Source organism: Eleutherodactylus coqui, chromosome 6, assembly GCF_035609145.1.
Source record: "Eleutherodactylus coqui strain aEleCoq1 chromosome 6, aEleCoq1.hap1, whole genome shotgun sequence".
Taxonomy (NCBI): Eukaryota; Metazoa; Chordata; class Amphibia; order Anura; family Eleutherodactylidae; genus Eleutherodactylus; species Eleutherodactylus coqui.
The window spans coordinates 39,762,354-39,775,595 of NC_089842.1; the positions used below are offsets into that span (position 1 = coordinate 39,762,354).

Consider the following 13,242-nt stretch of genomic DNA (forward strand, 5'->3'; position numbering starts at 1 on the left):
GTTCCCCAAATCTTAGATAAAAGTAATAATGTGAACTGTGTGGTATTTCCAAAGACAGGGGTAATTACGGAGGCTGGTTGGGATGGGCCCATGCGGCAATAAAACAGTGTATCCCCCCTCCTCTCATGCTTTTTGGGGGTCATTTCTTGACCTCAGTGGTGGGTATGGGGTGTAAAAAGTGGCGCTCTGTGAGTCTCCCTAAGCTTGATGAGGTGCGGCGGTCTCACACAGAAGACGCTCAACAAGCTGCTCTTGGGCTGCAAGAAGGCGAACGTTCCCGGGGCTTCTTGTAAATTACGTATTACAGGTAGCGGTCTGAATAACACCGGGCTCACATGGCCGTAGGTGGAATCCGCTTGCAGAGGCCCGCAGCGGATCCCGGCTGTGAGCTCTCCGTACGGCCACGTAATGTACTGCGCATAACTGCCTACTCACACAGGCGGTCATGCGCAGTACTTTTTATAAATTTGTATTTCCCACACAGTCACTTAGCGATGACACGGGTACCCGCAGCCCGTATACAATGTAGTTGCGTATGGGCAGCGGGTATATCCACGACCATGGAGCACAATGGGCTCTATGCTGCGGATAGTCGCGGTAAAATAGAACCTGCTGCGTTCTCTTTTCTGCGAGTGGATTACACAATTCCGACCTGCTAATGTGAGCGGAATTGTATAATCCAATGCGATAGATCCATGTATTACCGCGGATCAGATGCATGCGGAATCCGTAATTCCTATTAGGTCATGTGAGACCGACCTAAGGTAGATCGCTACCTTTTTATCACATGATCGGGGACCACTCAACGAGGCCACCCGTCACTGCTCCAGGCTCTCGGCGACCGTTGGTCGCTGGGAGCAAGGAGGTTTTAAATTTCCTGTTCCCCCCCCCGACTCCTGCGCATGTGTCCGGTGTTTTGCCGGCGGTCGCATGTGCAGAATCCGGGAAAGTTCACGGAGGAAGATCGCGTCGGGGTGCAAATACGGAGGCCTCTGGTAAAAGGTTTCATCTCCTCTCACCGGGCGCGCATGCGCAGACGGGGATTCGGGTCCCGGGACATCGGGGAGGACTTAGGTGAGTATTTTCACCTCCCTTCATGGATCCGATGCATGAGGGGAGGTGAAACTGACTTTTTTTTTTAACTTTTTCGCGATCACCGCTATCCAATGGATAGCAGCGATCGCGGGCCCACTCACAGCGGTTCCCGACTACCTTCAGGAGCCGGGAGCCAGGAGATTTCAAATTTGCCGGGGGCTCCCGGGCTTCTGCGCATGCGCCTGACGTCATCGCCTGGCGCGCATGCGCAAAAGACCGGCGGCGGGTCCGGGAGGACCCGAACTCCGGGGGACACCGCCGACAAGCCAGGTAAGAATTTTCAGCTGCTCTGATGGATCCGATCCATCAGAGCAGCTTAATATCTAACTTTTTACGCACTTTTCTTTACTTTTGTGCGATCGGCGCTATTCATTTTATAGCGCCGATCGCAATGCCGGGGGGGGGGGGGACGGACGACTGCCCGCATCCTGGGATGACAGCTCCATGCTGTCGGCTACCTGCGGGCACTGACAGCATGGAGCTGTCACGTCTTCAGGCAAGTGGGCATCAATCCAAAGAGGATACATAAAACTACGTCCTCTAGGATTAAAGCCCACTTACTGAGGACGTACTTTCCCGATGGGGCAGTCGTTAAGGGGTTAACGTTCCCTGCGAAGATTATTGATGCATGAAGGATTATTTGTACCAGATTATGCCATTTTTAATAAAAAAATCTAAAACTAAAAACCTCCAGGGGGCAGCACCTGATTGGACTTAAAAAGTACTGCGTATTTAGAACTCTTCCTGTGAAAATAGCATCACAGAAAAGATTGACAATACATTAGAAGGGTTTATTTACACGTCACATTTGTGTCACATTTGTGCACCAGCTGCAGATGTTTGTGGGGTGGGATCATAACAGACATGTGAGTAAAGTCTATGGATAATTTCACACGTTGCATGTATATGAAAATTCTGCGTGTATTTGTGTTAAATGACCGTAAAAGCATCAGAGCCAATTTGTTTACAAGCTTAAAGGCATGCACGGCCTTTGTTCATGCATCTCTCTTCAGTGCCAGAACACACCTGCAACATTCTTCGCATAGATAGCATGTTCTACACCCGACCGGAGAACAACAAATATGTACATTTCATTGCAGTCCTCATTATAAGGCAATTAATTCTGCTTTGGTTTCCCCTAAAAATGTAAACACATTTTTGTAATTAGAGAATCTAATGAACTCAAACCCATTGATGCAAGAGGCTCATCTTGCTTTTTTCCCCCCACTCATTTATAAGGGGTACTAACTTTTCAAACAACGTAGGCTCAGCTATTAGCTTGTATCAGTCTCATCATCTCTAATCTAGTTGCATTAAAACTGTTGTTCTAGCAATGTTAATCATGTTTGAAGTGGCTGGCATTAGGGGTGCCCCTTCCAGCTTCTCTGCAACCCAATCTGTTAGGTGAAGCAATGCTTGCATAATAAAGGCAAGGACGTCAGGACAGTGAACTGCTGGCAGAATGCAGGGCTTGCTATATGCCTCCTCCATGAAAGTGTATTGCAAACGGCAGATCACCATAAAAATGGGGATCACCATCTGAAAATCAGAACTTGGTCATAAAACAGAGTGCAAAGAGCAGCAAATACGTGGGTAAGGACAACTTGGTATATTTTAGGAAACATGTTGATCACTCAGGTATGCTTTAAGCAACATCTGCTACACATGAATGGAAGTATGGAGTCTAGTTGCTATAGTATGCTTTACAAGAGCATCTTGCTACAATAACCTATAAATCGGATTATCGTGAGCTTTCTCTACCACCACGTGATGAAACCTGCCAAATTTATGTTTTCATAGATTCTGGAGAAAAACTTTCTGCAGCCGCAGCCCAGGAAGGGGCCATTACAAGCTACAGGTGCCATACTAGCAGTATATCTTGAATCTGTAAGATTATGTTTGGCATGAGGTCTACAGCTGTATACATGGAAAGAGATAGGAGCATGTGCCAGGAGTATACTAACCTGTGTGTACAAAAACAACCAGAGACAAGTTTTCTGCTTTATCTTCAGAATTACATTTTTTCCCCAAAAAGTAAAATCTTTATTTATTAACCATTTAACTCATTTAATAAACTTAATGTTCTCACTTTTTTATACAATACTTTACATTTAAATCATAACATTTTGTCTATTGTAAGAATGGTCTTAAAACTTATAACTTATAGTGTTTTTAGAGCAAGCATGTGTTCAGCAATAGAAAGACAAACACGCATTTATTAGGCCGCCTGCACACGGGCGGAAATCCCGCCGTGGGATTTCCGCCGCTGAAAGTCTGCATAGGAGTGCATTACAATACGCACTCCTATGCACACGGCCGCGGTTTGGCCGCGCAAAATCTCGCGCGGCAAACAAACCGCGGCATGTCCTATTTTTGTGCGGGGCACGCACTCACCCGGCCGCCGGCTCCGGTCTGTGCGGCAGCCGGCACATGAAAGAGCTGGGGCCGCCAGGCGCGGGTGAGTACGCGCTCGTCCCTGCAGGCTCTCGGGTCGGGTCCCGCGGCGAGAATTCTCGCTGCCGGATCCGACCCGCCCGTGTGCAGGCGGCCTAAAAGTCACAAAACAAACATTACCCAAGGGTGCCTAACTGATAATAGTAGCTTTTATTCAGGTACTAGTCTCTGAAACCAGGTTCACAAGAGGTCCTGTCATACTTCCCAAAGTTTTACACGAGCACGCAACAGGTGCATTTACGTGACCCTAATACAAACTAACATGTCGGCCCAATCGCAGATTTAGTTACCCGAACAATCATTGATTCCTATGCTGCTCATAGTCCGTAGACCTAATGGTGGGCCAGTAAACGTGTCTGATACGGGCACATAAATGCACCTGTAATATGGTTGCGTGAAAATGGCTTAATAGATGTATTCAGTGCTTACTCAATATTCTCCCAAGTGAACACTATATAACCTCACAATGTTGTTACATCACTGGTCCAGGAATATGTTCAGAAACTGCCTTAAAGAAAACCAGGAATGTGTAACAAAAAAACAAACAAAAAACAAGTGTCCTTTGATTCACTATCCAGATAAAACACAGTAGAATCCCCAATAGAAATTCCTGCATGTTACATGCTAGGCATAAGAGAATGGGGACTCTACCCTCTCCAGAGCACATGGGGGTAGTTCAACTTCCACCAGCCACATCAGCAACTACTCACCTAACAGTGCCAGATTAATAAAAAGGTAATCAGGAACTAGAACTTAACAGGAGTTTGATGTCAGAGTGGAAAAACAATGCCAAAACAGGTTTCCCAAATGATCATGTGACAGACATGACAACTTTTTGGCTAGCAACTATGTCATCCAGCTTCTTCTTTATCTTAAGGAAATGTCGCTTGAACTCCAGACCATCACCCTGGAAAAGTAAGGAGGATGGGGAAAACAAAAAGGGATCAGTGCAAAGTAGGGATGAAAAAAATCTGAAAGTTCACAGCAAAATCTTGTGGTCATATCCAAAACAAAGTAGACTTGTAGAGGCCCTTTTACACAGGTCGACAGTTGTTTTAGTGACTGCACGAGTGCTGAGATCGCTAAGGTAGTTACTTTGAATGCATTGCACGACTGCTAAGAGTCCTGCCGGCGGCTCGCGGGCTTCTTGTCCGCTTCCTATAGGAAGAGCTGGGGCGGGGAGCTTTTACATAGCAAGAGAAGCCAGCGATCCAGCGAGTGCTAACGAGGTCATTTAAGCTGATAGAAAAGTCAGCCTAAACAACCGCTAACGACAAGTGAGCGATAGTTTCACTTTCACATGACTATCGCTCGCTTTCAGCCGTTTGAATGAATTTTGAGGGCTAATCGTTGTGTGAACAAAGTCTTAAGGCCCATTTACATGCATTGTTTTGGCTACATTTAGAGTATTCCAACATGCCTCTGACATATGATATTCTATAGGAGTAAAGTTAAAAAAATTTAAGTCATACAACATAGGTTTCCCTCTTCTTATACTGGGTACTACTGCAGAGGAAAGGGAAGCCCATGCATACTAGACCAGTACATGCTCAATGGACACTTGACATACGCTGGAGGTGTGGGGAAATATGGAAACTTCAGAGACAAGCATGTGGAAATACTCTCAACATATACTTCTCATACAGGTATAGTTGGTCGCTGGGGGATCTACCACTTGGGATCCTCAGCAATCAGCTGATCATCCGGCCAATTGTCCGTGGAGAGAGCCAGAGCAGGATGTCTCAGAGGCAGCTTCATTCCCATTGAAAGCAATGGGAGCAAAGCGGCCTCTAAAACTTCCTGTTCTGGCCCCAATGCGGAATCGGAAGTATAATTTGCTCTCATTGATTTCAACGGGAGTGCAACTGCCTCTGAGACTTCCTGCTCCCACCCAGATGAAGTCTATCCCTGCTGCGCCAACAGCAAGCGGAATATCAGCTGATCAGAATCCCGAGTGGTGCTTCCCCAGTGTTCAATTATTGATAGCGATCCTGAAAAAGGATTTCTATAAAAAAAATATTGTGCACCTGAAATATTCTGCATTAATACCATGCAGTACATTCCAAACTACACATCTTAACATTTGAAAATAAATTGCAGCCATGAGCCCGATGTTATACTGGCATTAGTTTCCGCTATAGTAGTTTTTCTAATATCTTTATGCCAAGCGGCTGTACCTTGGAAAGGCGGAAGTCCAGTAAAATTCGCTCCTCCATTTCCACCAAGTTAACTTTGAATATAAGCTTGTTGTTCCTTCGGTCAGTGGTTGAAAGGGTCACCTGATAAAAGGAACAAAATTTTGTTTGCATGGATGCAATTTTTGTAAACGTATTTACAAGCTAGTGTGCCTTGGAAGAGAAAACAAAACACTGACCTGGTTGACACAGCATTTCTTACATACATAGCCCATCTTTTCACAAGTTTCCTTCAGACTAGTGTATGAGCTTTCTGCATCAACTTTAGTAAAGAAGCGGGTCATCCTTTTAACCAAGCGGTGCCATGGATTCTGTGCATGTAACAAAACAACCGCCGAATGAGTTATAAAAAGCGGAAAAAAGTTGGGAGAAAGCTAATATAAACAAAACTTTAATTACCTGTGAGGAACCTGGAGTCCCCAGTAACTGGCTGTTCAGCAACATGTTCTCAGGACAGGCTGGCTGAGAGAAACTGATTCCTTTACCCTGCACCAGTGTATCTATATGAGAGGAACTGCTATCCCAACTAGGGAGCGCAGTGCGGGGTTCAGGCTGTGTACTGGAAAAGGTCACCTTCTCCTCACTGTAAAGAAATTAGAGCTTTATTACAAACCTTTAATCTACTGGATACAGCAAAACTGATCACACTGGTTCTACACTTAGGCCTCAGTCACACAAGTGTTTTTATGCAGCTATTTAGCCAAGTAAAAGGTGTTGGCCAAAAACCTTGACCATGTGAAGCATTGCATTCTAATGCATTTATTCACGAGTGATTTTGGGTGAGTGAAAAAAAAAAAGAAAAAAAAAAAGGCGCACCGTCAAAATGTGAAGTTGGTCAACTATTTTTTTCTTTGCTGTGTGAGAAGATAGGTCAAGACCTATCTTTTTCCGGGAAACCCTGGTAGCGCTCAGACTCCTATGGGAGCTGAAAAAAATGAGGCGAAGGGAGTTTTTCTGCATCCGGCACTTGGAAAAGACAGCTGCCGCTATTTTGGCTATTAAAAGTCATTCAAAAAATTTCTGCCGACCGACAGAATTCCACCCTGCGTTTTTTCTCGCGATACGCCGGTGTGAGTGGACGAGAAAGCGCTAATAAAAGCGCGAGACTCGACCGCAGCTATTCTTTAATGCAATTTTACTGCATCTGCGGGTGACTATAAAAACGCATAAGGTCGTGTGAATGAAGCCTTAAACACATGTCTTTGAACCCAACATTACTGTCTGCTGTAAATCTAGGGGAGTTATTTATATTTTTAAATGTAGAAATATAGGAACCTTACTAGAAGGTATACAAACATAAAACATGCTCAGAGGTGAAAGATTAGTCACAAGAATATTTTGAAAAATCAGTTTTTCTGGAGAAGGAAGCATATACCTGTGAGAGAACAAAGACAAATCCATATCAGAACGAACGTGTTTGCTAAAGAGTCCATGGGTTTCAGATCCCCCTGACGGCGTGAAGCTCCTCTTTATAGCTAGAGTTGGCAAAAACAAATATAACAATCTTTGGTCAAGTGCAAAAACCATTCCCAATATCTGCAACTTCAAATGTTAGAAATAAATAAAGACACACAGCACTACAAAATTTGCCATTTTCTAAAAAAAAAAAAAAAAAATATTCCCTTAAACTACTTACAGCCCAACATACCTTTCTTGATCGTTTTGGTAAACCAACGGTCCTTTTTGATGTCCGGAATAGTAAACCTTAAACTGGGGTTCTCAGTTAGTATCTTGCATAGCAAAGCTAGAAAGGGGAACAGATATAAAACAGTTCAGTATTATTACTGCTATGCTCCTATTCAGTAGCTCTCTCGCTCAGAAGGATAGGGTTCATGGATATTATTGTTGGCAACCTTATGAGTACATGAGAAATCGCTGGTTACCCAGAGGTGCAGCGTCAATTTTTTTCCATGGAGTCAGGTAGTGCTTAGATTCTTTCCAATCACAATATTCTTGACACACATCATTTGGCTGATCCCATGGCAATTCTACAAAAATAAGATAAAATTAAAAGGTTAACTGTAATCCAGAGACCGGTCTAATAAATGCAGCCACTGTTAAAAATCCCCACCAACTTTTGTATCATGCAAACTATTTTTTGCTAATGTAGATTTTCGTATCAATTACAATATTACAGTATTAAGAAAAACAATCTATGGTTTTATAAAAGCTGTACATAAAATACAGAGCATATTGAGCACACTATGTATATATAGAATAGAGAGACTTTGTTATAGATGCCAATTGTAAGATAAGAAGTCTTAGCTGAGGTAGTCTTATTTTCATATAGTGTGTAATAAAATACTATATTTTCATGTAGATATTTACATCAGTGGAGTGGGAGAACAAGATCCAACAGGACCGGGATTCTCAAATTGAGAAACTGTATCAGTACAAACTGCGTTTAAAGTTTTCACATAGCATGATGTTATTGATACACAATTGAAAATGTGTATCCTAGTTGCCAGAAGAGAAAAACAAACAAACAAAAAAAAAAACCACAACAAACACCTTGTTGTAAAATGCTGTTAGGGATCCCCTAGAGGAGGGGAAAGGGGGCAGGGTTTCTAATCTGTACTTAAAGGGGGTTCTCCAAGATTTTTTTCTTCTTCTATAAAACCCAGCTCCCCTGCCATAAAACAATAGAGCCATATACTCACCACTCCCCGCTTCTTCCACACCACCACATTAACAGGCTACTCCAGCGCGTTTACAGGACGTCACAAGCTGCTGCAGCCAATGACAGCTCAGAGACCTAGCGCTGAGCTCTGTCCTTGGCTGCAGTAGCCTGTGATGTCCCGTAAACAACAAGAGTGAGAACCGAGAGGTGGAGAAAGATACAGTGGGAAGAGAGGAGTATATGACCGTTTAATGGCATTGGGAACTGGAGGTTATTAAAAAAAAAAAAAAATGATCTCAGACAAAACCTTTAGTAGGTTCTATGTTAGATCTTCAAAGATATTTCCATCAATTAAACTTGCCAGCTTTCCTTGCTCATGGTCTTGCAGCAAATCGGCCATTTAGAAAGCGATAACTTATAATCTAATGTAGATGTTATCCTGTCAACCAGGTAAACACTGCAATCAATACGGATATGATAGTGCTATTACAAAGAAAACCTTGTAATTTGATAAGTGGGAATGTCAAATATGGATAGGCAGTCCTCTCATAGTGCCATTGAGTGATGTCCTAAAAGTTATCCAGAGATCGATATATATACACACACACACACACACACACACACACACACACACACTATCTATATATCTCTATCTATATAATAACACCGCATCTGTATGTTCAATGTAATTGTAGTACATATTACACCGTTATATATTAGACAAGCAATACATATCAAGTAATGGATATATGCAATGTTTAAAGAGGTTGTTCATGGTTAGAAAAACATGGCTTTCCTCCAAGCACAACGCCTGCATCGTCCATGGATTGTGTCTGGTATCGCAGCTCAGCTCCCATTCATTTCAATGGAGCAGAGCTGCAATACTACACACAACCCTATGGACAAACGTGGAGCTGTGTGTGGAAGAAAGCAACCAGATTTTTCTAATTTTAGACAATCCCTTTAAACTTGTGTGACAAATTTTCAGCCTCCTTACCTCCAGCTAACATGGCAATCAGCACTACCCCACATGACCAAACATCCACAGGCTCAGCGTGAAACCCTCGTGTCTTAATCAGTTCGGGAGCCACATATGGCACTGTCCCACACATCTTGTTCAACAGACGCTCTCGACCGTTGTGTCTAAAGACAGTGGCCAGCCCAAAATCAGAGATCTTCAGCTGATCTGAAAAGAACAAAAACAGATATTTTTGGTATAACTTACCGTAAAATCTCTTTCTCGTCGCGTTCATTGGGGCCGCAGCCTAGACCATGGGATATAGCCACTGCCCTAGGAGGCGACACTAAGCAAAAAAGTGTTAGCTCCTCCCCCCTGGCTATATCCCCCTGCAGGCACTCAGCTAATTAGTCTGTCTGCAAGCAGTAGGAAGCCAGTGGGAGTAAAATTATACATATGTTTTATACATACCAAAATACATATTTTTGGCGTAATTTTCTGCCAAAAAATGACCAAAGAACAGAAAGTTCCAGCAACCGCTTAAATAAACAATGGATGGGTGCTGTGGCCCCCAATGAACGCGACGAGAAAGATTTTACGGTAGGTTATACCAAAAATATCTGTTTCTCGTCCGTATCATTGGGGGCCACAGCCTAGACCATGGGACGTCCACAAGCAGTCCCGAAAACAATATATTGGGTGGGCATTCAAAGTTCAGCCGGGCGGTCAAGCGACCGCCGCCTGCAAGATCTTCCAGCCAAGAGCGGCGTCAGATGATGCGGCTATGTGGACCTTGTAAAACTTTGAGAACGTATGTAAGGAAGTCCAGGTGGCTGCCTTACACACCTGAAGGGCTGAGGCTCCGTGACGGACTGCCCAGGAAGCCCCTACCGCCCGTGTGGAGTGGGCCGTAACCCGAAATGGCGGCGAGCGTCCTGAGGTGCGATACGCCTCCTGTTATCAGGGACCTTATCCATTTCGATGGGGCTCGGCGGCCTCAAGTCACCCTTTCGGGCCCCTTCCGGAATAATGAAGAGGGTGTCGGTCTTCCGAAATTCCTTTGTTCTTTTCACATAGATCCTCAGCGCCCTTACTACGTCCAGGTGATGCAGCATTTTTTCCTTTTTGTGTACTGGTGCTGGACAAAAAGAACGCAAGACAATTTCTTCATTAATGTGAAACTGCGAGACTACTTTTGGTAGAAACTCGGGTGATGGTCTTAGTACTGCTTTGTCCTGGTGGAAGGTCATATACAGCGTCTATATAGACAAGGCCGCCAGCTCCAAGACCCTACGAATCGACGCGATAGCGACGAGAAATACCACCTTCCAGGTCAGTAGTCGCATAGAAATGTCCTTCAGCGACTCAAATGGCTGGTCCATCATAGTGTCCAACACGAGATTAAGATCCCAAGTTTGGACCAGGGGTTTAAACGGGGGTGTCGTATGGGCGACTCCTTGCAGGAATGTACGTACAGCCATCCTATTTGCAATTGGCTTTTGAAACAGTACCGTTAGTGCCGAGACCTGTCCCCTTAGCGAGCCTACCCTTAATCCTACTTCGAGGCCCGACTGTAGGAATGCAAGAATTCTGGCCACCGAAAATTGCATCGGTTGTACCCGCCTCTCCTCACACCAGGTGAAGAAGCGCTTCCATACTCTATAATAAATCGCCGACGAGGCTAGTTTCCTGGCCCGTATCATTGTCTGAATAACCTTCTCCGAATAACCTTTTTTTCTCAACCCCTCGGTCTCAACGGCCAAGCCGTCAAGTGTAGAGACCTGGAATCCGGGTGTAGAAAAGGCCCCTGGGATAGCAGGTCTCTTTGGTCCGGAAGGTGCCACGGTGTGTCGGACAGCATTTCTAGGATGGTCGCGTACCAGCTTCTTCTTGGCCAGTCTGGCGCTATTAATATCGCTGGTCGCCCTTCCTGCTTGATTTTCCCTAGGATCCTCGGTATGACAGGGATTGGCGGAAATACGTATAGAAGTTTGTATTCCCTTCACGGAATGGTCAGTGCGTCTGTTGCCGCTGCTTGTGGATCCCGCGCTCGGGTCACAAACGGGCGCACTTTGTAGTTTAGTCGGGACGCCATGAGGTCCACGTCTGGTGTGCCCCATTTCAGGCATATCGTCCGAAAAACTTCTGGGTGCAGCCCCCATTCACCGGGATCTACTCTTTCCCGGTTTAGGTAATCCGCCACCCAGTTTTCTACTCCGGGAATGTAGACTGCGGATATAGAGCTCAGATGCTTCTCCGCCCACATTAGTATGTATGATACCTCGCTCATTACCGACGCGCTCCGTGTGCCTCCTTGCCGGTTGATATAGGCCACCGCTGTGGTGTTGTCCGTCTGGATGCGTACATTTTTCCCCTTGAGGCTGGACCCGAAGTGTCGGGAGAGTCCGGTAGATGGCCCGCAATTCTAGGATGTTTATATGCAGCCTTGTTTCTCTTTGAGACCAAACTCCTTGAACAGACTGGTCCCCCAGTGTTCCACCCCAACCCGAAAGGCTGGCGTCTGTCGTCAACACTATCCATCGACTTGGGCCCAAAGGCCGTCCCGCCTGAAGCCTCCCAGGTTTCAGTCACCACTTCAGCGCCCCTTGGACTTGAGGGGTTATCCGGATTCGCTGTTCCAGGGTCAGTCGGGACCCGTTCCAGCGTGACAATATCAGGTGTTGTAGTCTCCTTGACCGGAACTGGGCGAAGGGGACCGCCTCGAATGCTGCCACCATCTGGCCCAGGATAGCCATGCAGTGTCTGATGGTTAGCGGTTTCCCTCGCATTAGGGACCGGATACCCTGCAGGAGCTGGTCTACCTTTGCTTGAGGTAGTAGGACCCGCTGCTGGCTGGTGTCGAATATCATGCCTAAAAACTCCAAGCGTTGTGTTGGTATTAGGCACGACTTCTCGCGGTTCACTATCCAGACGAATTCTTCTAGTTTTCATTGTGACGCGTAGACTTCTGATGTTGCCGTCCCGCGACGGTGCTTTTATTAGTACATCGTCCAGGTATGGAATGGCCGATATACCCTCCGCATGGAGTAGCTCCATCACTGCTGCTAGTACCTTTGTAAACACTCTTGGAGAAGTAGACAGGCCGAATGGTAGCGCCGTAAATTGAAAATGCCTTCCCTGTGTCTCGAAACGAAGGAATTTTTGATGTGTTTCCCGAATCGGGATATGGAGATAAGCGTCCTTGATATCTATCGAGGACAGGAATTCCCCCGGCTGCATGGAGGTTATCACGGACTTGATTGACTCCATCCGGAAATGTTTTGTTCTGATGAATTGATTCAACCTCCTTAAATCCAGAACCGGCCTCACTCTGCCGTCCTTCTTGGGTACAAGAAAGATTCGAATAGAACCCTTGCCTCTCCTGTGCCCCCGGCACCGGTTTCACAACCCCTTGTGCCAGGAGATTCTGCACTGCCTGCTGTAGGTCGGCTACTCCTTCCGGGGTGGTAGGCACTCTGGACCTGCAGAACGAATTCCGTGGGAGAGTCGTGAATTCGATTGTGTACCCGGATGTCACAATCTCCTGTACCCACTTGTTGCTCACGCGCCTCCCGCATGTCTCCCAAAATTGGGAGAGCCTGCCCCCCACCCTGGTGACACTGGGTGGGGGCAGTGTCTCATGCCGCTCTCTTCGATCCCGCCGTTTTGGATGTTCCAGGTCGGGATCGCCACGCTTGTCTTGTTTTGAAAGAGGGGCCCTTCTTTGCGTCCGTCGGGGTTCTCGTAGGTTGGGACCACTGCCCTGACCCTGGGCGGGAGGAAAAACATCGAAAGGACCTAAAAAATGGTTTCCTTTTTAATGGGACCTTCTTTCTTGCCGGCCTTTGTGGTAATGACGTGCTCTTGCCGCCTGTGGCGTCTTTTATCATGTCATCTAGTTTAGGTCCAAATAGCCTGTT

The 13,242-nt window shown here is 45.8% G+C and overlaps 1 protein-coding gene across 2 annotated transcripts in view; it reads right to left on the reverse strand.

Annotated features, from left to right (window-relative positions):
* Window positions 1–3,647: 3,647 nt before the first annotated feature.
* Window positions 3,648–13,242, reverse strand: part of CHEK1 (checkpoint kinase 1) — a 31,042-nt gene continuing 21,447 nt past the window's right edge. Inside the window, exons 6-13 of one of the 2 annotated variants that reach the window (XM_066606636.1) lie at window positions 9,362–9,550; window positions 7,628–7,732; window positions 7,393–7,488; window positions 7,120–7,219; window positions 6,144–6,327; window positions 5,924–6,055; window positions 5,727–5,828; window positions 3,648–4,456 (exon numbers count right to left, since the gene is read on the reverse strand). In XM_066606636.1, the coding sequence (XP_066462733.1) occupies window positions 4,361–4,456; window positions 5,727–5,828; window positions 5,924–6,055; window positions 6,144–6,327; window positions 7,120–7,219; window positions 7,393–7,488; window positions 7,628–7,732; window positions 9,362–9,550 (1,004 nt within the window). In that variant the 3' untranslated portion in view covers window positions 3,648–4,360. Of the gene's footprint in view, window positions 4,457–5,726; window positions 5,829–5,923; window positions 6,056–6,143; window positions 6,328–7,119; window positions 7,220–7,380; window positions 7,489–7,627; window positions 7,733–9,361; window positions 9,551–13,242 lie in introns of both variants that reach the window. The other variant, XM_066606637.1, reaches the window with a different exon arrangement.